This window comes from Pantherophis guttatus, chromosome 10 (genome assembly GCF_059756535.1).
Source record: "Pantherophis guttatus breed Tessera chromosome 10, ASM5975653v1, whole genome shotgun sequence".
Taxonomy (NCBI): Eukaryota; Metazoa; Chordata; class Lepidosauria; order Squamata; family Colubridae; genus Pantherophis; species Pantherophis guttatus.
In genome coordinates, this window is record NC_142072.1 from 143,631 (window position 1) to 171,504 (window position 27,874).

A 27,874-nucleotide genomic window follows, 5' to 3' on the forward strand; every position below is an offset into this window, starting at 1 on the left:
CCTGACCGTCACACCCGGTGGAAGGAGCGGAATTGGTGGAACTGGTCCGGAAAGCGCCCGACCCAGTATCCCGCTTGCCAGGTGCAACTCTTGGCAGTCCCGGCTCCGCCTGACAGGAGGGGCCTGGCCGCCGCCCAAGAGGCTGGTCCGCGGAGTGCCGGGGTGGACACCGGCTTCGCTTCTGCAAGCGTCTCCTTCTTCCGCTTCTATTTGCCGCGAGTGGCTCTGAGCTCCGCCGAGGGAGCCATGAGGCGCGGCGCAGTGTTGGCGGCCTTCTCGCTAGCCTACGCCGGCTATCTGCTGCTCGGAGCGCTGATCATCTCAGCCGTCGAGCGACCCTACGAGAGCCGGCTGCGAGCCGAGCTGCGGGATCTTAAGAGCGACTTCCTGCGCAGCAGCCCCTGCCTGTCCGAGGCCAGGCTGGAGCGTTTCCTGGACGCCGTGTTGAGCGCCGACCGCCACGCCGCGGCCCTCCTCCACAACGGCTCGGCTGCCACGTCCAACTGGGATTTCGCCTCGGCCTTCTTCTTCGCCAGCACTTTGATCACCACCGTGGGTGAGCCGAGGCCGACAGGCGGCCCTGTTCTCCTGCCCTTTCGGCGGGTCATTCCGGGCTCAGTGGGTGGGAAGGATCAGGCGGGATCCCCGCAGCCGAACGCCTTGTAAGGTGGCGGCATCGGGAGGAGCGCGTTTCGGGGCCCTAGGCCGAGACCCACCCTCCACCCCCACCTTTCGGGCACAGCCTCTTTTTCGCGCTTGGACGTGGCGCCGTGCCTCCACCCTCCGAGACGCAATCTTGACGGAGAACTCCTGGCGCAGGTGAGCAGCCGGGGCCGCTTCCTGGTCTTCGGCTGCTGCTCGCACGGGGCTGCCAAGGACTGAAAGAGCGCGCTGAGATGGGCCTTAATACAGTCGCTGGCTCTGCCTCGGGGCGGTTCTCTGCTGGTGCGCTTGGTCACATACGGTCCCTGCACTGCAGCCCGTTCTGACCCGAAGGGTGTGGACGGAGCTGCCAGGCTTAGCGGAATACCCGGAACTGCGTCTCCCCGCTCGGGCTTTCAGGCTCGTTTGGATGCGTGAACTGGTAGCAATCCACCGGCTCCGCTTTGTACCTTGCCTGGCGGCAGCCGGCTCTTCCGAGGGAGCATCGGATGGCTACTGGGCTGGCCTCCGTGGATCCTCTTACTCCTGGAAGGGCTCTGCTGCCGACGGTCCAGGTGCCCTGCAAAACAGGTCGCAACACTGGTGCCCTTCTCAGTCCAGTTCCATGATTGGTGAGGGGCGATTTCTTTGCTTTTTGTGCCAATGGCAAGTAGTAAAATCTCATGTTCCATTTTTAAAAAATCTAATAGCAAATACTTTCACAGAGGAGAGTCCTGCAAAATTTTATTAGCAATAGTTACATTGATATTGAACAACTGTCATGTAGAATGACTCTAAAGATAATTGTGATTACAGAACCCACAGATATGGCAGAAGAAAAAACGAGTTAATTTACCCTCTCCATCTCTTTCTGGAGAGAGAAAAGCTGAAAGGTAATATGGACAAGTGCTGGGCTTTATCAGCAATACTTGGCTTATGGGCAGAAGTGCCAGCGTTAGCTTTAAAGAAGGTCCGTAGCCCTGATATCTCTTGCCACACAGGTGGGGTAGCCCAACCATTTGGCCCCCTGGAATTGAGCCACAAGTAAGCTAGCTAGTCTTTCCAGCATAGTGTGGCATCCCCAGTTGGTGTGCAGCTCTGCCTTTAGGACAGAGAGGTCACTGTCCCTCCTGTCTTAACCCAAAAGCCCCCAAGCCACCACAGGCAGTGTTCGATATGAACAGGGATTAGGCAGCAGGTGGTGCTGCCCAGGAGCCAGGGTTCCCCACCCTCTGGCTTCTGCTGTCTCTGGGGCGCTGGCATCTGCCATCTGCCTCTTTGCCCCATGTCACTTCTGGGTAGCCCTGCTGTGCCCAATATACAGGATTGACATTTGTTCTTTTCAACAATAAAAAGCCTTGGAGGTCCCAGCAGTGATCAACCTATTATGCTTCCAGCCCAAGCGCTCAAACTAAAGGCCCCTCGCCCCCTCCCCCCATCCGTCATGAAGTTCCAGTTGCTCCATGAATGTTCCGCTTCCCTTCAGAAGGGTGGAGGTCTGCCTGCCTCTCACCTTTCCTACCTTCTGTCCCACGAGCTGTGTGAGGTTGCTATCCAACTAAGAATTGGGCCCCACAGCAGCGCATGCTGCGAAGGCAGGAATAGTCCTCCCGTGGCCAGAGGTGGCTTAGCCTGTTTGCTGGCGTGGTCAGTGGAGGGATGAATGCGCTGGTCTCTGCTCTTGGGCCCAGGGCTGTTCAGGGGGGAGCCTCAGCACAGTGACCGCTGCCTCTGACACTCACCCTTCCCTCCTCCCAGGATACGGTTACACTACACCCCTCTCAGATGCTGGCAAAGCCTTCTGCATCTTCTACGCGGTGGTGGGCGTCCCCTTCACCATGCTGGTGCTGACAGCTACCGTGCAGCGCCTTGTGGGCACCTTCACCTCTGGGCCTCTGGAATACCTGGCCCTCCGCTGTGGCTCTGACCGCCGCATCCTGTCGTGGGGGCACCTGTTAGTGCTGATGGGCCTGGTGTTGGCGACCTTCTTTTTAGTGCCTGCTGCCATCTTCAGTTCCCTGGAAGAATCCTGGAGTTTTCTGGATGCTTTCTACTTCTGCTTCATCTCCCTCTGCACCATTGGCCTGGGAGACTACGTCCCTGGGGAGCAGCCCAGACAACGCCTTCGCCCCCTCTACAAGGTCTCTGTCACAGGTCAGTAGCGCTGTGCCCCGGGAACAAGCAAAAAGGCTAGCCCACCCAGAGAGCATCCAGGTGGAAGGCTGAGCCGGACGAGTTAGTTTTGATGGGTATCCCAAGCCTGCCACCTCACGTGGGCAACCCGTGATTCTCAGGTGGGCTCCTGGCTCAATCTCCCCCCTCTCCTTCCAGTTTATCTGCTTCTGGGGCTCATGGCCATGCTGCTGATTCTCCAGACCTTCCACAAGCTGGCAGACCTACACGGCCTCTCTGAGCTGGTCTTCCTGCCTCCGGAGCAGCCTCCCGAAGAGCATCAGAGTATCCTGGGGGAGCCCAGCCCTGCCTCTGAGCCAGGGCAGAGGGAAAAATTGCCTGCACAGCCCCGGCCATGTGGCCCATCCCATTATTCCTCCATTAACAGATAATAGCAAGGAGCAGCAGGGCAAGAGTCGGGCTAATCCACAAGGAAGACTGGCTGATCACTCTGCCCTTCCTGACCAAGGAAACGAGGCTCCTGGACAGTCCACTCCTGTGGAGGGCAGGGGAGGGAATACAGCTACTCTCTGGCCAGGAAAGGAGAGTTTGCAGAGGCTTCTGGCTTTCCCTTTGGATGGGCTGGGGAGGGCGATATTTAAAAAGCATAGCTGAAAGGCTGGAGCTTCCAGGCCCTTCGTCCCTCCCCATTGACATCTCCTTCTATCACTGTAGTCAGTGCAACGTGGCCCAGTACCTTTGCCTCCGGCTGTGGTTTGAGCTGAGCTTTGCAAGCCAGGAGCTGCTGAGGCGGAAGGGGGGGTGGGCGCTGTGCGCTTGAGACACCAAAGCCTCAAATGGAAAGTGGAAGTGAAGGGCCCCATCCAGGGTCCATTTCTCAAAACTTTTTGCTACTGACACTTCACATCAGAGAAGACAAACTGGTGGGATTCACTCTTTGTGGTTATTTCTGAGTGCTTGACTGCAGAAGCTCCTTCCCCTTCTGGCTGGTGAGACCCCAGAGCCACCCTGGACGCTGCTTGGCCTGTGTTGCTGTTTCCACCCCACCCACCCCAGTTAGTCCAGCCAACTCTGCTCGTCCCCACCAAACACCTGTGCCCCAAAGAGCAGGGGATTGAACGAACTCCCTGCTGGTCTCTCTTCTCCTTAGAGAAGCCAAATCTGTCAACTCCTTTTATAGAAAATATTTATTGGTCCAGTAACAGCAGGGAAGAAGTGACTGTGGCCCCAGCTTGCATGATGCTAAAAGGCCCCCTGCCTGGCTGACAGCCCCTACCTGGATTGTGGGAGTTTTTGGATGTGCAAGGGAGTTTAAGCGTCTGTTGGAGCAACAAGGGAGGTGGAGCTGGGGGAATCAGAGAAGGTGAGTTGTAGGGCCCCTCTCCTCATGACAGGCATTTAAGTACCTGGGAAACATTTGGGGGTGTGTGGGCTCGGTCCATGAGGGTAGGGCTGGAGGCAGGGCATTCACCTGGACTCGGCCCTATTTCCAGACCCTTTACAAAAGCCCAGGGGAAGACTGTCACTGCTCAGAGGCTCCTGTGCCCCTACCAGGGCCTTGCAGGGTAACTCTGCTGTGAGTCTTCAGCAGATGAGGAAAGGCTGAGGGGGGTGGGGGGCATGCCTTCCCATGCACACACTGACAAAGAGGGGGTGGGGGGTGCAGGGGAGAAAATGTTTCCAATCGCAGGCATCCAGATGGGCTCCTGCCTTCCAAGGACAAGAGGGATCTGACCCCATTTTGGGACCTTTTGGCCACCCCCCTCATCCCATGGCCCTAATCAGGAGCAGAAGAGCCCCCCCTCTCCTGAGCACTAGCCATCTTCCCAGTTCCTCCAGAGACTGCAGGCCGAGGGGGTGGGGTGGGCAAAGGGTCCCTTCACCTTCACAACCTTTCTCCGTTCCCACCTGGACAAGTAATAAATATTCCCCACCCGTCCCAACTCAGGCTCGGCTGCGGGGGATGTGGAGGCAGCGGGGGGGCTGCCCTGTGGGCGCGGTGCCAAGGGGGCAGAGGCAATGGTAGGAGCCCTCCAGGTTGAGGCAGCGGCCACCAGAGCACAGCCTGTCCACTTCCCTGCATTCGTCAATATCTGCGGAGAGGAGAGAGATCATGTCAGGCTGCCCTTTGGCCAGGAGAACCAGGCTCAGCCCGCCAGCTGGGGGGGGGCAAGGAGAGGGGGCCCCTCACCACGGCAGGCCATGTGGGTTGGGTCAAGGCGGTAGCCCTCGTTGCAGGAGCAGGTGAACCCATCGGCAACCTGGACACACCGGCCGTTCTCACAACCACTCAGGATCCCGCATTCCTCGGCAGGGAGCCCTCCAGCGCCTCCAAAACGGCCTGCTGGTGACAGACCAAGACATGCAAGCAGGCTTCCCTTTTGCACTGCCATGGCCCAAGACCCCCACCCCCTCCTTACAGCTTCCCCTCCCAGAGGCCCTTTTTCTTTCCAGTCCAGGACCACCTGCAAGTGCCGTTTTGCAAACATACAAGTGGTGGCTCCCCCCTTCCCTTTGTCACCCACTCACGGTAGTCTTCGCTGGCCCGACTGGGCCGTTCAGGATAGGAGTGCCTATGGCCACGGGACGGGTAGTGCCAGTCTGAGTTAGGGGGGCTACGAGGCTGGTGTTCATCCCGGAGGTCCTCAGCTGGGGTCTCCAGCTGTGCATCGCTATAGGGTGCGTCGTCCAGGCCAGCTGCCTCGTATGGGGATGGTCCATAGAGTGACTCATGAGGGAGAGCATCATAGCTGGGAAGCAGAGGGCCAGGCCGTGCCCGGGGGTCGTAGACATCAGGGCTGTAAGGCATAAACTCTCCTCCGCCATATTCGAAGGGTGCCCGCAGGCTGCCCGGCCGCCCCAACCCATAACTGGGGCGCTGGAGGACATTACACAGGGCCTCAAAGTCATCTGGGGAGAGCAAAGGGGCGGGAGGGGGGTTAGGAGCAAAGCAGTCTAAATGCAGGGGCAGATGGTCTCTAGAGGCCCCGCAGGAGGGCATAGGCAGGCTGTTGAACAAAGGAGGCCATCCTCTCCAGAGGAAATGCTCTGAAGAGTGCCCCATTAGCTTCTCCCCCACAGTCTCTCCTTGCTATTAAGAGTCACAAAGCTAGAAAAAGGGAAGGAGACTCCCGGTGGCCGGATGGAAGCGGGGGCTCAGGAAGAAGGCAAACCACCATCACCACCTCCTGGGCTGGCAGAGCTGCATTTCAAGCACACAATATGGGGCCTGAGGGAGCACCCAGAAACCTCATTGCATCGAATAAGTACTTTCTGGCCTCCAGCTCCTTACCATGAGGATGGGTGGCATAAAAGTTTAATAAATACAATAAATGAAAACAGATGTCTGGGAAAAGGAAAGGTGGCTGCAGTTCTTCCTTCCCAGTGCCTGGTGCTCCTCTCCCCTTCCCTGTTCGGGCACAGGGCCCGCTCCTCTGCTTCATCCTCTGCTCCTGGGGAGAAGGAGGGCACCTACCCGAGTCCCGGGCTGGGCACAGAGCGCAGTTCATGCTCCAGGCCTCTCCGTAGAGACAGCAGCACTCCGTGTAAGTCACCCGGCGGTCTAGGCGGGGTCGGTGGCACACCAGGTCCGGGCCCACCTCCTGCCAGCAGACGGCCAGGTCCTCATCTGGGGGGCAGAGCAGGGATTGCCAGGATGACCCCCAAAGAACCAAGGCTTGCATTGCAATCCATCTCCCAATGCCCCCCTGCGAGGCTGGGCCAGAACGGGGGAGAATACGAACCCAGGCCGTGGCTCTCATTGGTCACGCATCGGCGCTGGGAAGGGTCCAGCACTAGGGGAGCAGCGCAAGAACAGTAATAGGAGCCGATGGTGTTGATGCAGTGGCCCCCCACGCAGGGCTCAGCTTCTTCATCCAGACACTCATCGTTATCTGGGGCGACAAGAGCATTGATAAATCTCAGGCCACAAGCACCTCAGAAGTGGGGGGTGGGGGGGCAGCAGTCCTCACCAATGCACTCCAGGTGCTGTGTCTCGTAATAGTAGCCATTGGGGCAGTAGCAGGAGTAGCCAGGGATCTTGTTCAGACAAACCCCTCCCTTGCACATCTGGGAGCCAAAGAGGGCACATTCGTCCACATCTGTATAGGAATACCGAGTTGGGCATAAAGGCATAAAGTGAAGACCCCCAACCCACTCTCTTCCATGTGGGCCCCCGGCCCCATTTAAGCTGGCCACATCCAGACACCCACACACACAAGTGCGCACCTGTAACTGCTGGGACGTTTCTGATGAGGACAGCAGCGTAGCCACTGCCATGAGGACACAGAGCCTGGAATTCAGCTGCAGGGAAACAGGCCATCTGTCAGCAGCTGCCCCAAGGGCCAAGGCCCCCTCCTAGCCTCAGTCTGTGGCAGGGGTGGCTCGGCCATTGGAAGAAGACTTCACTCAGTGTAAGCTGTTGCTGGAGCTCCCATCCAACAGCCTTCAGAGGAGAGGGAAGATGGCGGAGGCCAGGAACGCCCACAAAGGGAGCCTGCTTGCCTCTGCCAGAGACAGCTGGGGCTGCTGACAGACATTCTCAAGACCACCTGCAGCCTTCTGGGGCCCCAAATGCAAAGCCAACCCCTGCTTTGGTTTCCATTAGAAGCACAGATCTCTCCCTCCCCATTTCCTATTGGATTCCTAGAAGTCATGAGCAAAGCTGGGTGGGGGCCTGACCAAACTCCTTCCAGAGAGAGGAGACTAGAAGGCTGCTTGCAACATCTTAAGCCATCATTTCTCCCCTCTGCATTTCCCGCCCCCCCCACCCGACCTCCACAGGTTCTCTGAGTAAGAAGAGATTGCACCTCTCTGATGGCATTGAAGGTGAGTGGGAAGGTCCCTTGTATGGTTACCATCAGGCAAGCGAGCCCGAAGCCCATTCCACAAAATTAACTTGAGAAAACCCTTACGCCCCCCCTGCCCGTTCCCATTACGACAGGGGATCCTTTCACCAAAGGATGGAAGATCCCAATGCCACCTACAAGCCTATATAGATGTAACTATTTACAGTTAAAATGATAAAATGAGTCCTAAAATGAGGACTCAGTTTGTTGGGGGCAATATGCTGACTCTGTAAACTCTTAAAGTGGACTGTAAAAGCACTATGAAGTGGTATATAAGCCTAAATGCTATTGTTATATGCCTTCTTTTGTTTTATTTTTTCACTTAAAAACATTTTATATGCATTTTTTTTGACAAAGCATGTACTTTTATGTTTGTGTGTTTTTCCCATTTCTCTGTCACTATTTAAAAGCTGCAAAATAATAAGCTTTTAATAGTGGGGGGGGCATGCGCGAGATTCTGTTCCTAGAGCTGTTCCAATCCACATTCCTGTATGTGCCACCCCCCCAGCCTCTTCCAGGAAGCCCTGCTGACCCTCCCAGTCTTACCTGTCCCCAAGGAGGGGCAGGCCTGGATGTGGCAGTCAAGGCCCCACCCGTGGCCGAGGCTGCAACAGCACTCCTGGCGGGTGGCATTCCTGGCCAGAACATTTTCACACGCTTGGGCGGCATTTGGGTCATAGTAGCACTCACGTCGCAGGCTGTCAGCGCTCTCCGACTGCGCAGCATCTGGGTGCCTGGGGAGAGCTGGGAGACGAGCTGCAGGACGGAGAAGGTGGATGGGACCCCCTCCCAGGTTCATTCAGATAGTTCCCCCCAAAGTCTTCCCTCCCCTCTGCTGGAGGGCTCTGAGTGGTCCGAAATGCAGCTGGCAAACCGTCTGGCAACATCATTCCTCTCCTGCAGTTGCTCTGCTAGGGGATCCAGTTCATCTTTAAAGCCCTGCAGGCACCCAGGTATCTGCAAGACCCCCACCCCGCCCTGCCCGGCCTTGGCTGACCCATTTTGATCTGAGGTGGGGGGCAGGAGGTGTTTTCCCAGCAATAAGGGGTGGCTTCTCGAAATAAGGGGTGTCCTCAGGCCCCCCCTTCCCCTATCATTCCACGAAGCGTTTGGGACCTGCCATCATGGCTCACCTTAATTAGTTACTTGCCTGACAGTTTTCAATTGTTATTGTGTGACATTGAAAACCACCCCAAATCCTTCAGAAATGGGTTCAGAGTGGTTTCCCTCCAAGGGCCACCTACTGGGAGGGCTTCTCTGTTCAGCTCAGACCTTTGGAGCTTACCTACCTTCTGTCCCACAGGGCCCTCCCCCCCTTCCAAGCCTCCCCCCAGCTCTTACCAGCACTGGGCAAAGCAATGCAGCGGCCAGTCATGGGGTCAAACTCTTCCCCAGTTTGGGGGCAGATGCACAGGAAAGAGCCTTCCACGTTCTCACACGGTGCTGTTCCACAGACCCCCTGCAGTGTCTCACACTCATTCACATCTGTGAGGAAGGGATGGAAAAAAGGTGCCACTGGTATCCAGGCCTCCCCCTCCCTCCTCCCTTCGGTTTGTCCCAGGGTCTCCATCCCCTGCCCTGCTGCCAGCCACATACCTAAGCAATGCCGCCCATCCCTGGCACTTTCATAGCCCTGGTCACAGATACATTGGAAGGAGCCTAGCAAGTTATGGCAGATGGCATGGGCACCACACAGGGAACTGTTCTGGCACTCGTCCACATCTGCAAGGGTCACGTATGCCAACTCAGAAGAGCTGTGATCCTTTGGTGGCTCACTAAATTGCAGAGGTCACCACTGTGAGGCTCCTCCTGCCCACGGCCAAAACCCCACGGATGTCCTCACCTACACAGTCCCCAGCAGCAGTGGCTTGGTAGCCCATCTGGCAGGTGGCCACACAGTGATAGGAGCCCAGTGTGTTCTCGCATCGCTTCTCTCCACACGCACCGGGCTTCTGGCATTCATCGATATCTGGAGGGGGAACCACTGGTTGGTACAGATGGAAGGTTAACGAGCAGGAAGATGAACCCTCCCAGGCAGAGGGGGGGGGGTGTCTTCTCGGAGAAGGGTTTAATGCTGACACTGTGCAACAGATGCCCAGAACCAGCCTAGGGTGGGGAAGGAGACATGGAAAGCCCACCAGTAGCTGGCCTGGCGGAACTCACCAACACAATCTCCTGTGGCACTGGTTCGGTAGCCGGCCTGGCAACCCACGACACAGCGGTATGAGCCAACTGAGTTTTCACAGTGCTGTGTTCCACAGAGGGCTGCCCCATATTCCTGGCATTCATCGATGTCTGTGGGATGTAGGAAGAGAGGAAGGCTCAGTAGGAGCTCCCTGCCCCGGGGAGGGGCTCAAAATTCCAGAGATCAGACTTGGATAAGCATTCAAGGGACTAACCACTATGGTGGAGCATCCCAGAATGAGCCTCTGGGGTCCCCAGGTCCCCTGCAAGGAGGCAAATGTGTGAAACGACACTCTGCAGGGGCCCTGGCAGCAGGCCCTCCTGGGAGAGGTACCAGCACTTGGGGGGAGGGGGGGCAGAGAAACTCCTGATTTGCGGAGCCCACTAGTCCTGTCAAGTGAGGGAAGGCCATATTGGGTGGACTTGGAGCTTGTGCTTATGGTGGCTAACCCTGTGCCAGCAGCCAGAGACTCCAGGATCCCCTGTCTGAGAGCTTCAACCAAAATTCTGACTTTCTCCTTTGTCAACCTTGGCAGGCTGAAAGTAACAGTGCCCCCCACCCCATCCCACAGCCCCCAAGACCAACTGCTGAGAGGCTGCAGCTGAAAACTGCCACTCACCCTCACAGGAAGCTTTGCTGGGCGTGCTGCGGGTGCCAGGGGGGCAATAACAATCAAAGGAGCCTTCGGTGTTAGCACAGTGCCCTCCAGCACAAACTGTTGCACTGAGACATTCGTCAATGTCTGTGCAAAGGCCAAAAGAGAAGTCAGCAGGCCACGAACCCTGCAGCGGTTCTGGATCTCAACCCCTCCCTTGGCATGCACTCAGTGCCCCCCAGATGAGCCTACAGGACCCTTACCCTCACAGGAGGCCCTGTCGGGGGCCGCAGTGAAGCCCTGGGCGCACAGACAGGTGTAGGAGCCCTCGATGTTGAGGCACTCACCCCGTGGGAAGCAGAAGTCACCCTCCAGGCATTCGTTAACATCTAGCAGTGGGGAAAGATGAGTGGGCACCGTTCTTGCCAGTGTTGCCAGTCTATGCCTGGAGGGACCCAGAACTCGGAAAGCGTGGGTCTACAGGAAGGTGGCAGCCCCCAACTGAGCTCAGCCCTGGCTGGCATGTTCCTCTAATGTGTGGCACTCACCCACGCAAGAAGTGCCCCCTGCGCCCTCCGTCCGGTACCCTCGGGCACACTGGCAACGGAAGGAGCCCTCTGTGTTGAGGCAGCGCCCCTGAGGGCCACAAGGCAATCCTCCTGCTGTACACTCATCAATATCTGTGGAAGGAGTCTGCCCATCAGTGGTGCCCCTGTGCTGCCCCCACACCTCCCCCCTGTTCCCTTCCCTTGCACACCCAGGCATTGGTTCTCCGTCAGGCTGGCCCGGAACCCGGCAGGGCAGAGGCAGCGGTATCCACCGGGCACATTCTCACAGCGTCCAGAGCCACAGGGGGGAGGGCTTTGCAAGCATTCATCAACATCTGTGGGACACAAAGCAAGAGGCTGCATCCCTCTGGACCCATGCCCATCTCTCTGCTCCGGAGGCCTCTGAACAAAGCCTGCCAAAGTGGGTCCCTGGGAAGTTTGTGTGGACAGGCTGCTGCCATCCCCCAAAGCACAAGTGGAACAACAGGCCAACCCACAGGGGCAGCTTCTCCCCAGCCCCCTGACCTGCACACAGAGTCCCCAGCGGGTTCGGCTGGTAACCAATGGGGCAGCTGCAGCGATATCCGTCCGGCACGTTCTCACAGCGGCCAGGCTGGCAGAGGGAGGGGCGCTCTTGGCATTCATCCACATCTGGAAAATCACAGGGTGACTTTGTGTCCCAGGCTCCTCCCTGTCTCCTTCATGTACTCATCCCCCCCAGCAGAAAAGGACACTCTGGCCAAGGGGAACCAACTGTTTGTGGGAAGCGAGACCCACACTTAAGAGGGGTTTTAAACCCTCTCAGCAAAGGGGGTGTGATCTTGTGGGCCCTGACACTGGCTGTACCCACAGGAGCAGGCACAGAGGCAAGAGTCAGCATGTTTGAGGATGGGAGGGGGAAGCTTAGGAGTACCCATTTACATGTGCAGAAAAAGAGAAGGGCAGCCATAACGGCAAACCATGCCCTAGGCTTCTCTGAATGAGAACCACGTTTCGATGCCACCCGCCTCTGCATACTAGTAGAAAGGTGGGGAAGGAGAGGAGTTGGTGCTGCTGGCCAGCCAGCCTCCTGCCCCCACCAAGTCCCCACCTCCATTACCTCGACATTCAGCGCCAGAGAGGTCGGGCTGATAGCCGCTGGGACAGGAGCAGCGGAAGGAGCCCAGGGTATTGAGGCAATGACCACCCGCACAGGGCCGGGGCACATGGGCACATTCATCAACATCTGGAAAGGAAACCGGACAATGGAAGATACGGGTGCATGATGGGAAGGGTGATTCCCCTGAGGGCCAAATCCTCTGGAGCCCCTACCCTGGCACTCCACTCCGGAGGGGTCAGCTTGAAAGCCTGTGTGGCACCTGCAGCTAAAACTACCCGGGGAGTTCTGGCAATGCCCGTTGGGACAGGGGCGTGGACTGCTGCGGCATTCATCCACATCTGCAGAGAGAGGAGAAGAAAGGAGTACGATTGGCGGGAAGGTGGGAAGGCAAGAATGGCCCAGTGGAGCCCTTTCATCTGCTCCTCTGGCCACCTACGTGGGGGAGGGGGACATTTATGCTGCAAGCCAAGCGCAGCCCAGAATCTACCAGTTTTGCAAAACCCGGTTTGCCTCTGAGCATCCACATGACCATCAGAGGCTCTGTCTTTCGGGTGGCCTTGTTGAGGAGGTGAAGGCCTGCATGACATCCCAAAGGTCGCTCCCCATGGATTTTGGGGGGCACTCTTCTCCAACTCACCAACGCAGTGGGTGCCTTGAGGGCTCAACCAGTAGCCACGGTCACACACACAAGTGTAGCCCCCCCGGCGGGGAATGCAACGTCCTGGCCCGCACACCTGAGGGTGTCGCTCGCACACCCCTCGCCCAGCCTCTGGGGAAGCATGCCACAGGAGCCTGGTCATTTCTGCGCTCTGGCCTTTCCCCCCTTCCTCCTTCCTTCCCTTCCCTCCAGCCCCTTGCCACCTGGCATAGCCCCACCTTCTGTACTTGGAGCAGCTGGGCCAGATGCAGGGGACCGAGTGGGCAGGGGCCAACGAAAGCGCTCCAGCAACGTAGTGGGAGGGACGCTCCAGAGAGCTGCAAAGCAGAAAGAGCTGGCATAAGGAAGAGAGGAGGGGGCTACCTTGGTGGCCTACCCTGGTCAAGATGAGTCGTCCCCCCGAAGACATACCCACAAGAGACGGTGCTGCTGTTGTCCGAGGCACCTGGGGGGGAGGCCCCTGCCTCCCATGCTGACGGGTCACTGGCACCCTGGGGGGGTCCTGGCCAAGGAAGCGAGTGTCGAAGCGGAGGTCTGAGGCAGAGTAGTGATAGCCGGGCCCAGCTGGACAGATGTCCTTGAATCCCTCTGGCAGGAGAGCAACAGTGGCAGGTAAAGGAGAGGGGAAAGTGCCCATCCCACCCTCCACCCCATCCCCTTGCCTTTATTCCTGCACCGCTGATTAACTTCTGCTCGTGTGGCAGAGCTCTCGGTGCCTCACCTGAGCCGAAGGGCGGACAGTGCTGGCAGCCCCAGCCCCAGGCCTTGCCCACTCGGCTGCAGCAGCAGATCTGCTTGGTGATGTTCCGCAGGGTGGGCAGGGAGCAGCGGCCGTCCCGCAGCACGCGGAAGCAGGGGGCTTTCACCTCAGAGATCACGTGGTGGGCTGGGGAGGAAGAAAAGGGCTTAAAGCTTTGGGTAATCCAAGGGGTGCCCCCCCCCCCCACTAGGGGCAAGCCCAGTCTGAGCATGGCTAGGATGCAGGGTGGAGAGTGGCTGTTGCTGCAAGGCCTTAAAATCCTTCAGCCACTCCCCAATATAAAATTTTGCTATATCTTTGACTCAGATCAGTTAGTTGCATAATTTGTCCAATTTTGAATAAGAACTTGAAGAATTATTTCCTAATATCTGGACACAATTTCTGATCGATTATACATTTGGCACAGCCTTGCTTTTCACATCAAAAGCCAATGGCCTGCAAGTGGATAGTGTGGCTTTCTCAGCAATCTGATCTTACTTCCCTCTCTTACATACTTTTGTGTGAATTCTTCAAACCAACCAAATGTTAAACAAGATGTCAACTCCACTCTTTCACCCTGGGGGAGGGGGAGGGCAAAATATTGGGTTTCCTCCATGTTACCTTGGATGGCCAGGAGAGGGCAGCATCGGCCCACCTAGACCTCCCTGCCTTGGGAGCCACAAAGAGAAAAGATTAGTCCCCCTCCCCCCCTCCCAAGGCCACAGGCAGGGAAGCGGCCCAGGCCCCTCCAGACTTCCAGATGGAGCCATCCTGTCCCACCCTGCCTTCCCCTGGGGCCGGACTCACAGATGCAGCTGCTGCGGGAGGAATCAAGGATGTAGCCCTCATGGCAGACACAGGCAAAGCTGCCACGAGTGTTGGTACATTCTCCATTGTGGCAGAAGTTGCCCTCCTGGCATTCATCCACATCTGGCAAGAGGGAAAGACAGCCAGGATGGCAGTGGGATCAGCTGGGAGGACAAACCCCCACCTGCAGGTCCAGCCTCTCAGCAAGGCTCCCTGCATCCCTTGCAGTCCAGCAACCCTTCCCAAGTGGCCCCGCCTACTCACCCACGCAAGAATTATTCAGCCGCAGGAACCCTCTGGGGCAACCCACCGCGTTCCTTCCAACTGGCCCAGAAGCCCCTGTGGCGAGACAGCATCAGAGAATGAAAGACCATTCCGCTCCCTTTCCTGAACCACCGCTGCCCGCCCGCCCCCCGCCCCCACATACGGGGCTGCTTGGGGGATGTGGAAGAGGAACGTGGGGCTTTCCAAGTAGGGAGGCAAGCAGCAGGCACAGCCAAGAGGTGCGTGTGGATGTGTGTGTGAGGATCTGTGGAAAGAATTGGGTCAGAGGACGCCAGCTGGGTATCGGGTACCCCGGGGCAGCAGGAACCCCCGGCTTTCAGCTATCTTACCCACGTCACCATCGGCACAAGGCAGACAGCCATGAACACCCCAGGCGACACCGGACCCACGGCAGCAGATCTCTCGCGTGCGCAGCCCAGGCATGGGGGCACTGCACTGAAAGGGCGAGGTAGCGACCAGTTAGGCAATGCCCCTGACCAACCCAACGACACCCCATTAACCTTCCGTGCTCCTGGCAAGCGAGAAGGCGAGGTGTGACTTCACACAAACATGTCTGTGTATAGCCAAAAAGGCACCCCCGCCCCCCTGAGATGCGAAACAGGACCCTGAGCAGCGCGCTCGCTTCTTCCCTGGGGATTTTCACCCTCTCAAGAGGAATCGGTCGCGCAAAGTTGCACTCTTGCCTGCGCATGTGGTTCTCCGTGGGGTGTGAAAACAGACCTGCGTGCGCTAGAGTTAGGCGGAGAATTCGGCAGAGAGAACCTGAAATGGGGGGGGGGGCGCCTGGGGGAGCCTTCCTTGCCTGCCTCTTCCCGCCCGCCGCTCCCGCCTCCCTCGCTGTGGGCGCCGAAGGAGAAAACCCACGCGCTTGGCCAGGGAAGACGCGGACATCTGACCGAGGACCAAGGCAGGCTTGACCCGGCCCGGCGCCCGGCCGCGGCCGCTTCGGAAACAACCGAAAACCCTCGGGCGCACGCGGGAATCTACAGTCGCCTCCGCGAGCCCCGGCCAGAGCTCAGCCCCGCTTTCCCTGGTGTCTTCCGGGGGGGGGAGGTTGGCGGGTCGGAGGTGCCGGAGCGGCTTTTCAGCCGGCCCGGCGCCCGAGCACGATTTGTTCGACAGCCGCCCTAGCCTACCTCTTCGTCGCGCAACTGTTGAAAGCAGTAGCCGAAGCCGGAGGTTTCGCCGTAGCCGCCCTCGGGGTCCCGGTTGCTGCTCTGGGCCAACACGCCGGAGAGGGCTTGGCGGGAGGGTGAGAAGGCGTTGGGGTCGCTGGGTAGCAACTCCTCGCTGACTCGCTCCACCTGATGGATGGTGACCGAGGCCTCCGGCGGGTGCTCCACGTGGACGTTCACCAGCGACGCCATACCTGGCGGGAGGAGACGCAGGTGGGGGCCTCAACCCGAACCCCGCCAGCAGTTTGGTGCTCAGAAGGGGCTCAGCCCTGGCCACCAGGAAAGGCTTGGACCCTGGGCAAGCTGCCCCCCTCCCTCCTCCTACTACCCCCAGTCTGCCAGGTGCCTTGAGGAGCTCCTCTTTTGCCCAGGGAGTTGCTGCTATGACACGATTATTATGACATTGTATTTATATGGCTGCCCATCTCATCTTATCTCAAAGACTCCAGTCAGCTCACAACAGGTAAAAAAAATCCAATAAAAATAACTGAAAAACTGGGGAAATCAGCATCAGTAGCCGAATGCATCCTATCTCAGCTCAAGGCAGCCTTTGTAAGATGGTCCCACCTTTGCTGGACCTACAAACCCAATGGCAGAGTGGTGTCTTCAGAGCCTCCCTAAAGGCCAGAATGGGTGGGGACAGCCTAAGGTCCAGGGTAGGTTGGGAATGATGCTCTGCAGGGTGAGTGCCACTGCGGAAAAGGCTCTTTGTAGATGGGACCCAGACATGCCAGTCCTAAGGGGAGAGACAGAGGTGGGGGACCCTGTTTCTTCTCATAGATCCTTCTATCCCTTCAACCCAGGGGTCTGGCTCTTAACTGCCCTGCTCCATGTAGTCATGGGCAGGGGATGGCCCTGCCTTGGTGTCCTCGCCTGGAACATTGGCATGCAAGCAAACTTTCACAGCCATTTCTCTCTTTGTGGTTCCTTCACAATCTGATTCCCACCTATCCCCCCCCCCCCCTTTCCAGGCTTCCTTACCATCTCGCTCGTAGCGGTGGTTGGCGATTGGGAGGGTGTGCACGGACTGCTGCCGACTATACTCCGGCTCCCTCTCAGTTCCAGGATGAGCAGGGCCTTGTCCTTGACTGAGGTAAGGAAAGGCAGGGATGTGGCAGAACTTGCCAGTCCAGTTGGGGGGGCAGAGGCATTTGTCCTTCTTGAGACAGACTCCCCCGTTTTGGCAGATGAGGGGACACAGGACTGCAGGACAGAGAGAAGGTAGGAGTGGAAACAGAGGCAGAAGCTCAGCTGACCCAAGCTCAGCTCACTGGCTTCTCAGTGAACATGCAAACAACAAAACACCCAGCAGTCTGCCTTTTTTTTTCACCCCCACCCTGGTCAATGAAGCACCTTCCCTGTCTGGCCCTGTTACACCCTCGACTGGACCTTTTCTTCCCAAGGTGAATGAGCACAGGAGAAGGAAGGGGAGGAAGATGGAAGCAGAATCCACAAAGAAGAGGAAGGGGCTCAACCTATCCTCTAAAGCACCTGAAGGCAGGACAAGAAGCAATGGATGGAAACTAATCAAGGAGAGAAGCAACCTGGAACTAAGGAGAAACTTCCTCACAGTGAGAACAATTAACCAGTGGAGCGGCTTGCCTTCAGAAGTTGTGGGTCGCTCATCACTGGAGGCTTTTAAGGAGAGACTGGACAGCCATTCGTCTGTAATGGAATAAGGTTTCCTACTTGAGCAGGGGGTTGGATCAGAAGACCCCCAAGGTCCCTTCCAATTCTCTTATGCTGTTATTCTATCTGTTATTCTGTTGTTCTATCCAGGAGGAGAAAGATAATGTGAGGAGGGGGAGATTTTGGCTTTTCCCAATCCATCTTTTGGCTGCCCTTGCCCTGAACAGCAACTTCCTAAGCCTGTCTGGTCTGGAAAGGCATTTGTCCCCCAGACTGACAGATGGGTGAGCAACTGTCCTCAGTACAGAAATGTTCCTGTCACTTTGATTTGGGACGTGTGCATGGCTCTCCAACAGGAGTTTAGCACCGAGACCTGGCCGTGATGGCAAGGCTGAGGCACGGGCTGAGGGCCTCCGGGCTTTTTCCGCCTGCCCCATGGCAATCTACAGGGAAAGAAGCAGCAGCAGGTTACAGATCCTTTCCTCTGGGGCTACCTGGGCAGAGAAGGGAGCCCCTGGTGCCTATCCAAGCCTTCCAGCTCAGAATCCTTCCAGGGAAAGGATTCTGGTTGGAGGAGGGGCAGCCCTGCGGGAGGGCAGGGGCTCCAGGCCAGCCGGAACAGCAGGCTGAGGGGCCGGGAAGGGATGTCTCTTGAGCAACAGAGCAGCTGCATGGGCCAGATCCCTTGGCCACACTTGGACCTGCTTCCTCTCCTCAAGTTCAGCTAGGCATTTTCTCCACCTGGGGGGGGGATGCCAAAGGCTACCCCACCCCCATGTGTGGAGCAGCTGCTGTAGCAAGCAGTGAGGAGTGTGTGACCCTCGACCAAGCCCCTTCCTGTTGTGCTCCCACCCACACCAGGCCTGGGTAGCATCAAGTGGAACAAACTGCACAACAACTGGAAGCGAGGAGACTGAAAACAGCCCCCTCCCCCCCTTCCAACGCCCCCACACATGAGCTCAAGCTAGAGGCTGTTGCCTTTCTGGGGAGAACAGAGGCTCGCTGGGGCCAAGTATGGGTCAGACAAACACTTGGGGCCCAGAGGCCTTTCTTGATCTCACAGCCACCCCCTTTCTCCTTCTCCGCAACTTTGGCAGGACTGGAGCCAAGGCAAACTGGCATCTGGCCCAAGGCAGCTGTCCCATCTGGTGGTGGCATGATGCCAGCCTCCTGTTTATGCTTTCATTTCCCAGCACCGAGCCCTAAAGAGGCTCCAGTAGGACTTTGGTGTGGGATTGAGCTGTGGGGGGAAAGAGCTCATGGGAGAATTGGGACAGAGGCAGATGACCCACTCCCAGAAATCAGGGGAGGGAAAACAGGTAGCCCAGCAGATGACAGTTCTGTGCCTCTGCCCCAGATTTCCCCTCCCCCAATGACCCATGTAGTTCTGGGAGACCCTCCAGCACCCACCTGGGAGGAGAGGAGAGGAGAGGAGAGGAGAGGAGAGGAGAGGAGAGGAGAGGAGAGGAGAGGAAGGCCAGGCCAGCCTGCAGGCAGCTACCTGCTTCCGGGTTGTGAGAATGACCTGCCTCTGCCCTACCTCCTCCTATTACCCAGGAACAAGGCCCTCAGCCACCTCCTGCATCTGCCTGGCAAAGTCACGCCCAAGAGCCTGGCTGGGTCAGTGGCACAGAGGACTCCCATCCAGAGACAGCCCTGCAGTCAGAGCAGCAGCTGGAAGAGGTAGGGGCCCCAGAAGGAAGAAACTGGGGTGGGCCTATCAAAGGGATGAGGACCAGCTAGCTGCTGATCCCTGGGCAGAACCTTGCCTGGGAAACAGGAGAGGCACGGAGAACCAGGGACCTGCCAAGCAGTGGCTGAGGTTGAAAGTAAGGCAAGACACCCCCAGAGGCACCTGATTTGCACCAGGCAGCAAAAGGGAAGAGGTGCTTGAAAACTGAATGGAGTCAGGGCACTCCATTTCCCCCAGCCCAAGATCTGGGATGTCTGCTTGCCCCCCTCCCCTCCCCCTCCCCATTGACCAGTCTGGGCAGGTCTCTTACTAGGGGCCCATCATCTCAACCCATAAGCCAATGAATGGGACCGTCAGCTCCCCTGACCCCTCGGTACTCACAGACTCGGAATCCAGAAGCCCCTTCCACTGCCCTGGCGGTCTCCCCGCTGTACAGAGTGGTAGCGTTGCCCTGCTCACATCGGTTAATGCAGCGCCCGTTGCTGCAGTGCATGTGGCAGATCGTGGGGGTGAAGAGGACCTTGACCTGCTGAACCTCCCCAGGCAGGGGGGAGAAGCCAACCAGCAGCAGCACAGCCAGCAGGAGGTGGTGGACGAAGCCCATGGCCCCAAGCTGAGCAGGGAGCCACAGCTCCAGACAGGCTGCAGGCAGGGAGGGCTATGCGCCCACCATGGAGAGCACACAGACCCACCCGCTAATTGGAAGCAGCAAGCTTGGGGTGGGTGGGCTGCAATCCAACAACAATGTTTACAAGGGAGCACGGCCGCCAGGAACAGGGTTAACTCTTAGCTGCTCTCCACAAGCCCGGAGGAGCGAGCGTCCTTTCCTTGGCCCCCCAGTGCAGAATGGCTGCCCTCCCCCCCTGCACACAGAGCCGAGGTGCCAGCAGACAAGCCAACTCTGCTGAAGTCCCTCCAGCTGTTCCCCTCTGCAAACAGCTGCAGCAGATGCATCAGGAGATGTGCTCTCCTGTGCAAGCCACCCACTCTCCTCCACTGTGTTTGTGGGGCTCTCACCCTGCCTTGTGCTGGTTCACACAGCTCCCAATTGCTGCGTCCCCACACTGACACAACCACTCCGCCACCACCAGGGCAGCCCCCCTCAGCAGCTGCTTCCTGCCCAGTCTGACTGGAGCGCGCCTGGCTCCTCCGGAGAGGCTGCCCTGCCCGCCCCACATATCCCTCCACTCCCCCTCCCGTCTGAAGGGCGAAGCCCCCCTGTCCCTCCCTGTCCCTCCGTCCCATTTCTGCCTGGGGGTCACTGACAACAGGAGGCCAACTGTTTTTCAGCCTGGAAATGCAAGATTTGAAACTGGTTTCTAAGTGGAAAGACCCCCCCTCCCCATTTCATTTCCCCAGCTGTTGACACTCGGGGCTGCTTTGTGTTGGATTTCTGACATGCAAACTCTTCCTCCTCCAATAGCTGTTCCCAGAAGAAAGATTCACTCCCCCCTTTACAAATCTCCCAGCAGGCACTGTTTGGGAACAGGGCAAACATCTGTGCCAGCTGGACATACACTGGCTGGTCATAATGAGTTTATCTTGTACTCTAAGCCAATTCTCCATCTCTCCCCCCCCAGCCCCCGCTGCTTGCTGCCTTCTCAGACATCAAGAGGACTTAGGAATGCTCATTCCAGAAAAATGGGGGACCCTTGATCAGAGGGGAAAAGGAGGAACCTGGAGCAGCAACAGAACAGACCTGGGATTTATGGAAGTTTCAAGGGTGGGCAAAGTAAATGGCTTCCCCCTCCAAAAAAACATTTGAATGTGGAAAGCACTCAAAGACAGCAAGGAGAGGTGGGGCTTCCTGATGGCCTCCCCAGGGAGGAAGTGGGCCTGTGGGCGGTGGGGGAAGGAACAGCACCCGCTCTCCTCCTTCCAATGCAGCTTCGCATGACATCATCTGGAAAAACCTAGCACAGAACAACTGCCAGACCCAGACCCAGAGGGGTGGGGACTGAGTTGGACATGGGAACTCTTCTGAAACTTCAAGATACGGGGAAGAGGGGGGGGAGGCATCTGCAAGTCCCTTGCCTCTCTCTACAGAGAGAGAAGCCCTCCCCTTCCCCCCAGGCCTCTTCAGAATCTCTCCTGAATTAGCCCAGATGTGTGGGAGACAAACTGGGCAAGAAGATTGTTTGGGACCCTAAAGAGACCAACTAAAGAGAAGCTCCAAACCCTCCTTGGATGGCCCTTTCTTCAAGATTTCAGCCCCCGTAACCCCTTCTGAGTCCCCACCTACCTCCCGAGTCTCTCTCCAGCTGCAAGCATTGGAGCCTCCCCAAGAACAAGGACCCTCACCTGACCTGACCTTTCTGGTGGACATCTCCTTGCCAGGGAAGTGCTGTGATCTTCCCAGAGCGATCCAAGGCCATGTACTGTGACTGAATGAGTGACCCCTGCTTTTCCCCCACCTTGGAAGAGAGGATCTGCTCGAGATGCCCCCTTTCGGAGGGGCCCATCTACTGCTTTCAGCCCAGTGGCTTCTAAGCAGGCCAGGCTACCTGCCCTCAGACTGCTGCCCCTCGTCTGCTTCGCCTGCCACTTTGCCCAGGGGCAGTGCTGCCACCTGACCAAGACAACGACCTCCTGGCCAGGCCCTGTGGCTTTATCCTCTACCCGGCCTACAGGAAGACATCTTTTTGAGACACAGCTGTATGTCATGCCACCAGAACATCTGCTTCCGAGAGAACTCTAGGCAGGACATCCCATGCCAATTCTTTTTCAAAAAGGGTTATACTTCTCAGGATTAGCGGATCTAGCATGGATTCATCTATTCCCACTGGAAAAAAACAAAACACCGTTTGCACATACTCCCACTCTTCCAGGGGAAAAAGGCAGATTGCATAACTTACACTTCTTTATTCAAAACTATCAGTCTTAACCTCTTGAGGATCTGCTCGTGAACGCCCTTCTGCTTTAACCCTAACTGTGGGCCTCTGCAACTTGCCAAAACTGCCATTCTCTCAGTTCTTTCTTCAGCTCTACAACTGACGCCCTCAAGTTACAGCTCAGCGAAAAGCATAATTCCCAACAATCTTGACAGCTCTGTTTTCTGCCATTCCACTCTCCTCTCCTCTGACCCTTCCCTCTGGGATTGTCAGAATGGCTGTTTCCAAGAGGGCCCTTTTCTCTTTGCAGAGCTCCTATGTCAGGGCTGCTCCTCCCATGCTTGCCAGGGGCTGGAGCTCCTGCGTGGCCATTCTTGGCAGCTGTCTGGATGGGGGAAAGCCCAACTCACAAAGGCCAGGCACAGGCTTGCCCAAAGGTTTCTTTCCCATCAGCACTAAACAAAGGCTGTGTGGCATGCTCTGGCCACTCTCTTCAGGCAGGTGATCCAGAGGGGTCTCGAGAGGCTGATCTTCCTAAGACTAGAATGTAAAAAATACTTGGCATGTTTTCCATATTCCACATCACTCTCTGGGACCACAACCTCAATACTAGTGTCAGTGCTGGGACGCTGACATCGAAACCTGACAACTAGGCTCTTTCCAGAGGCAGTTGAGAGCAGTGATTTTCTATCAACAGACCAGATGTTCACTCCTGTCTCTGGGACCAGAGTAATCTCATTAATATGGCTGTGCAACTCTAACTGGAAAAAGGGAGGGATGGGCCCATGGGAAAAGGCTGCCAAGACAAGAAGAGGTGATGGGACAGGGAGCAGGCAATGCTCCTCAACACCCATCTTTTGGTCTTCTCCCAAAAGATGAACTGCATCCAGATGGACCTAAAAAGAGCAGATGACTGAACTTGGGCTAACGAAAGGCATAATTATGGAGCACCGGCCAATCATGAAGCCTGCAGGGCCAGATCAGCCGCATCTGAGAGTCTTGAAGATCATCAGCTCAGAGCTCCTTCTGGGATCTGTCAGAAATCATGGAGGACAGGCATAGCAGCAGAAGCCTGGACAAAAGCTAAGGCTGCTCCCTGGCTTCAGAAAGGGGGAGAAGAGAGGCCCTCAGTCACTACATACTGGTCAGCTTGATGATACCATGGAAAATTCTGGAGCAAGCAGCAATCACTTCCCGAACATTCTGAAAGTCTGTGTGGCTGGGCGGGAGCCAACAAGAGTCTATCAAGAATAAATTGTGCCAAAGGAACCTGATTGCTTTTTTTACTGACCAGTTGAGTTCATAACAAGTTGGCACATCTTGATGTAATCCAAGCATTCAGTGAGGTTTCTCATGGGCTTCAGGCAGAAAATATGGGCCGGATTACCCTAAATTCATCAGGCAGTAGGTGGCTACAGAACTGACTGAGCCACGGACGCAACAAGTGTACACCAAGGGCCCCAACCTCATTTTAGACCTAATTCAGTTCAACCTATTTATAAATCTCTTGGATGAAGTACTGGAAAGTACAATTATTGAATCTGGGATAAAATATGGAGCAAGCACCTTAAAAAGGGTACCAAGACCCAGGCGGATCTCAACAAGCTGGAATATTCAGCTAAGACCAGCACGATGAATTTCAACAGGACAAATGCAAAAAGCCTACGTCTGGATAGGAAAAAGCAAAAGCTAAACCATAAAAGTACATAAAAGGATCTGGGTGTCTTGATGAGTCACATGAGCCAACAGTTCCAGAAAAGCTGGAATAAATAGTGGCAAGCTAGACTGCACTGACAGATGTAGAGGATTGAGTCAGCCTGAGTCTCTGCTGGTCAGAAGGCATTTAGAATATGTGTGTCCAGTTCCAGGCATTGGATTTTCGAAAGGACACCAATAAATGGGGGATGTCTGGAGGTGAGCATTCATTTCGATAAGGGGGAAATCCTGCTAGGAACAGTGTGAGGCGCTGGGTGTATTTAGCCCGGAAAGACTGTGAAAAAACATGATGGTCTTCAAGGGTCAGGCGGACTGTTCTTCTGGAAGATGGACAAGAAATCCCAGGCTTCAACTTGAAGGCTGTAGATTTTAATTGGCATTTAGGAAAAACTTCCTAATGGTAAAAGAGATTTTCAGCGTTGGAAGTGACTGCCTCAAGAGAGGGTGGTTCTCCTACACTCGTAGCCTGTAAACACTCCCAGTTTGGGAAAAATGTGGCTCTGGTCTTACTGACCTGTTCTTTTTAACAGAACCTTTGCCAGGCAGGAAGGGACCTGCACAGTCCAGAAACCGTCATGTATGGTGAATGTCAATGGTTACATTAAGCGCCGCCTGCATCGACAGTGATCATTTGAAGCTGAACTTCACCTAGCATTTGTTACAATTTGGTTCTGGGAATTCCAGATGGAAATAGCCTTAAACCAGGAACGGGCCCTTGAGTCCCACTGCCGTTCCTGCAGGCATCTGAGTTCAAGCATCCCTGAGTTGGTTTCAAGTCCCATGGAGTGCCCACCTTTAGTTGGGAATGTGATCACACTTCCCTGGACAGAGCTGTTTGGCAATTTGGGGGCTCCTAGATTTTTTTCCCCACAAAGATTTTATTTTAAAACAAAAATAAAACATAAAAACATCATCATTCCCAAATAATTACAGACAGTGTATCGGTCTTAACATCCTTTTGTGCTCCCTCTTCTCTTCAAAATATCACTATACATCCAAAGCTTATTTTCATAAGAAATATTCCACTTAATTTATCTCAACATCCACATATATTTATCTCCATGTCTTATTGTCCATCTATTGATAAAATAAATCCCATATCAAATAATCGTCCTGCTCTCTTATTTCAAATGTCAATTTACTCATTTCAGCACAGTCCATCATTTTCTTAATAATTTCTTCATCAGTAAGTGTCCTTTCTCCTTTCCAATTTTTTGCAAATACAATTCTCCCCTCTGGGAGAAGGGCGGTATACAAATTAAACAAACAAACAAACAAACAAACAAATAAATAAATAAATAAATTCTAGCTGCTGTTAAAAGGTTCACAATTAAATATTGCAATTCTTTATTATATGTCTCTGGTAAGATCCCTAATATCTGATTTAAAATCAATATGTCTCTTAGTCATTTTTTCCAACCACGTGTGTATCTTACTCCAATACCTCTTTGCATCTCCGCATGTCCACCACATGTGGTAATAGGATCCTGGAGTCTGATGACACTTCCAACACTTCTCCGATTTATTCTGGAACATTCTGGCTATCCTCGTCGGGGGTAAATGTCACCTGTAAAACATCTTATACAAATTCTCCTTATAAGCCGTAGACATTGTCATTTTATAATTATGTGACCACAATTTATGTTAAGAGCCTGTAGTACAGTGGACTAAAGCACTGTTATTAACATCTGCTGCTTGCAATTACTGCAAGTTCAAATCTCACCAGGCTCAAAGTTGACTCAGCCTTCCATCCTTTCAAAGGTAGGTGAAATGAGGACCCAGATTGTGAGGGCAATAAGCTGATTTTGTATAAATATACAAAAGTATGAAGGCTATTGCTTAATTGTAAGCCGCCCTGAGTCTCCGGAGAAGGGCAGCATATGAATTAAAGCAACAAAAACAACAAAGCAACAATTTTTGCCATTTCTCTAAATCAATACCGTAACCAAAATTTTTCCCCCAAGCTATCATTGTTTCTTTAACTTATTCTTCTTCCAGTTTTACTTCTAACAACTTTTTAATTATATGATCATCAGAGCCCATTAAAATCTTATCTAAATTAGTCAAGACATTATAAAAACCTTGTTTGAGATCTTCTCTATATCTAGAAAATATTTGCATATATGAAAACCAATCCATTTTATATCCCTGGTTTTCTAATTCCTGCTTTAATTTAAGTTCACCCTTTTCATCCAACAATTCACTATACCTAATAATTTGTTCCCTTTTGAGTATTACTGGATATGAAAAAGCTTCAGTTGTAGATATCCAGGTTGGAATCTTCAAATAATGGTATTTTTTGACCTTCTCCCAATTCAACCATAAAGCTTCACATATCTGATGTCTTCTAAAATACCCTTGTATTTTTATGCCTTTGTACCATAAAAAGGCATGCCACCCCATCAACAAATCGTGTCCCTCCAAATTCAATAATCTAGAATTTCTCAAAGTTATCCATTCTTTAGTCCACATTAAACTTGCTGTTTGATAATACCTAGATTTGAGGTGCCCTGCTCTGCTGTCCTTCAAAAAAAGTCTCCGGGATCTGGCTCTTTCCCAGGCCACAGGTTGGGCTGGTTGCAGCCCCTGAACAAATTGGCCTTAAGGAGTTGGGTATGTCCGGCGCCCTGTTTATTACCAGTTTTTGCCTGCGTTTGTTTTTTATTGGTTGTGAGTTATTCGAAATGAACGAAAGCCTCCCTTGGTGCGTTTCAGAGAGATTCTCCGCAAGCCTCCCGGACAAGGCAAAGCTTGGGAGTCGGAGCCCCTGGACCTAGCGGCCAAGGAAGCCCCCGGACATGTCCCCCTCCTGCACCTCCCGCGCAACTCGCCGCTTAGAGCGCCCAAAGTCCTTCTCTGTCGCCCCTCTGCTGAAGCCTCCGAGGGGTCGCGCTCTCCGCACGTGCTCAGCAGCGCCCAGCATTCCTCCCGGGGCCGTGGGGCTTCTCCGTTCCGCCTCCGGCCTCCAGCCTGGCAGAAGCGGTGCCTGACTCCCCGCCGGCTCAGCTGTTCTCGAGACCGAGCCAGACACTGGAAATGAAGCGCCACCTGCCGGCGATGGAGAGCAAGAGCCCTAGTGGGGCGCTCGGAGCAGACCCAGATCCTCGGAGGGGAGCGGCAGCCTTGATCAGTCGCTTCCCGTCCGCTTCTCCGCATTTCTGACCGCTCGACCGAAACCTGTAAGCAGCTAGAGAAGCGGCGCGCGCCTGTGTGCTATTTTATTGAGTGTTTTACATTTTAAAACCAAACATACAATAGCAAAAGAAGAGACCAAAACAAAAAACAAACACACCCACATCAGAGGATACTAACAACAGATATATACAATTTTACAACTTTCTGCATCGACTTTTGTCTTTACTCTTAGCTTTTATCCTCCCGCTCCTTCTCTTTATTTTTAAATATTCATAATTAACTGTTTCTTACTTCATACCAATTGGTAAAGGCCCCTGCTTTCCTCTGACTTGAGCCTGGCCTTGGTCCCTTGTTTAAGGAGACCTGAAGCCCTAGCCTGGCCAGACAGCCGCTTTCCTGCCAAGGCCCTGGAAGATGAGCAGAGGACTTCTTTCCAGGGAGGCAGCTGTTTTGGGAGAACAATTCCCTGCGCAGAGGATACCGTCTTCGAGGGGAGATGCTCTTTTAACATTCCAGAATTTTGGCCATCAAGGGTGGTGAGTCAGCTTCTGTCCGTCATGCTCTCTCTGCTAAGCTGGTTTGTGGCAGAGAAATGCCACTTACTGCCTTTTTTTAAAAAAAGATTTTTTTAAATTTTTAAACAAAACATAAAACATAAATCCATCATCCATTACAATTGCAAATACTTGTCGGTCGGTTACAAGTCTTTTGTGCTTCATCCCCATATTCAAAATCTACTAATTATCTAATTTCTCATATTATCAAACAAATAAGTATCCTCATTTATCATTTATTTAACTATGGCTTTATCGTTTCATAAAAATTATTTTCAAATATTATAACATTCATTTCATGTTTCATATTTCATTTCCATGTTTTATTATCTAGCCATTGATAAAATAAATCCCATATCTTATAATATTGTTTATCTTCTTGTTCTCTAATTTCAAATGTCAATTTACTCATTTCAGCACATTCCATGATTTTCTTAATAACTTCATCTTGCATTGGTATTTTCTCATTTTTCCAGTTTTTAGCAAACACAATTCTAGCCGTTGTTAATACATTCACAATCAAATATCTCAATTCTCTATTGTATGTTTCTGGCACGATCCCTAATAAAAAAATATCTGGTTTAAAGTATATGTGTATCTGAT

The 27,874-nt window shown here is 54.4% G+C and overlaps 2 protein-coding genes across 18 annotated transcripts; one reads left to right on the forward strand and one right to left on the reverse strand.

Annotated features, from left to right (window-relative positions):
* Positions 1-23: 23 nt before the first annotated feature.
* On the forward strand, positions 24-7,964 carry KCNK6 (potassium two pore domain channel subfamily K member 6). Its single transcript, XM_034438384.3, has 3 exons — positions 24-556; positions 2,401-2,796; positions 2,974-7,964. The coding sequence occupies exons 1-3, from the start codon at positions 247-249 to the stop codon at positions 3,204-3,206; spliced, it is 939 nt and encodes a 312-aa protein (XP_034294275.1). The 5' UTR covers positions 24-246; the 3' UTR covers positions 3,207-7,964.
* On the reverse strand, positions 3,948-26,596 carry LTBP4 (latent transforming growth factor beta binding protein 4). Of its 17 annotated transcripts, none has more exons than XM_060693736.2 (30): positions 19,417-20,088; positions 17,316-17,378; positions 16,695-16,916; positions 15,675-15,907; positions 14,868-14,973; positions 14,518-14,592; positions 14,254-14,376; positions 13,429-13,593; positions 13,119-13,295; positions 12,926-13,024; positions 12,687-12,818; positions 12,262-12,387; positions 12,050-12,175; positions 11,476-11,601; positions 11,160-11,285; positions 10,951-11,082; positions 10,666-10,791; positions 10,427-10,549; positions 9,786-9,917; positions 9,466-9,591; positions 9,219-9,344; positions 8,964-9,107; positions 8,169-8,378; positions 7,003-7,077; positions 6,747-6,875; positions 6,519-6,668; positions 6,251-6,403; positions 5,305-5,685; positions 4,967-5,116; positions 3,948-4,868 (listed from the first exon to the last, which is right to left on the reverse strand). In XM_060693736.2, exons 1-30 carry the CDS (start codon positions 19,637-19,639, stop codon positions 4,720-4,722), a joined length of 4,428 nt encoding a protein of 1,475 aa, XP_060549719.2. In that variant the 5' UTR covers positions 19,640-20,088; the 3' UTR covers positions 3,948-4,719. The 17 variants fall into 17 exon arrangements, with proteins under 17 accessions (XP_060549719.2, XP_060549718.2, XP_087732246.1 ...); XM_060693735.2 differs by having other exon boundaries at positions 4,967-5,119; XM_087876120.1 differs by lacking the exons at positions 17,316-17,378; positions 19,417-20,088 and adding an exon at positions 25,027-26,596 and having other exon boundaries at positions 4,967-5,119.
* Between the last annotated feature and the right edge of the window lie 1,278 nt (positions 26,597-27,874).

Excerpts from the sequence above, each read along its gene's own strand:
- KCNK6 (XM_034438384.3), top strand. The coding sequence starts at position 247 with ATGAGGCGCGGCGCAGTGTTGGCGGCCTTCTCGCTAGCCTACGCCGGC. Across the intron at positions 557-2,400 it reads CACTTTGATCACCACCGTGG|GATACGGTTACACTACACCC; the intron begins GTGAGCCGAGGC and ends CCCTCCTCCCAG. Across the intron at positions 2,797-2,973 it reads CTACAAGGTCTCTGTCACAG|TTTATCTGCTTCTGGGGCTC; the intron begins GTCAGTAGCGCT and ends CTCTCCTTCCAG.
- LTBP4 (XM_060693735.2), bottom strand. The coding sequence starts at position 19,639 with ATGGGCTTCGTCCACCACCTCCTGCTGGCTGTGCTGCTGCTGGTTGGC. Across the intron at positions 12,388-12,686 it reads TCAAGGCACCCACTGCGTTG|ATGTGGATGAATGCCGCAGC; the intron begins GTGAGTTGGAGA and ends CTCTCTCTGCAG. Across the intron at positions 10,550-10,665 it reads CGACAGGGCCTCCTGTGAGG|ACATTGACGAATGTCTCAGT; the intron begins GTAAGGGTCCTG and ends GCCTTTGCACAG.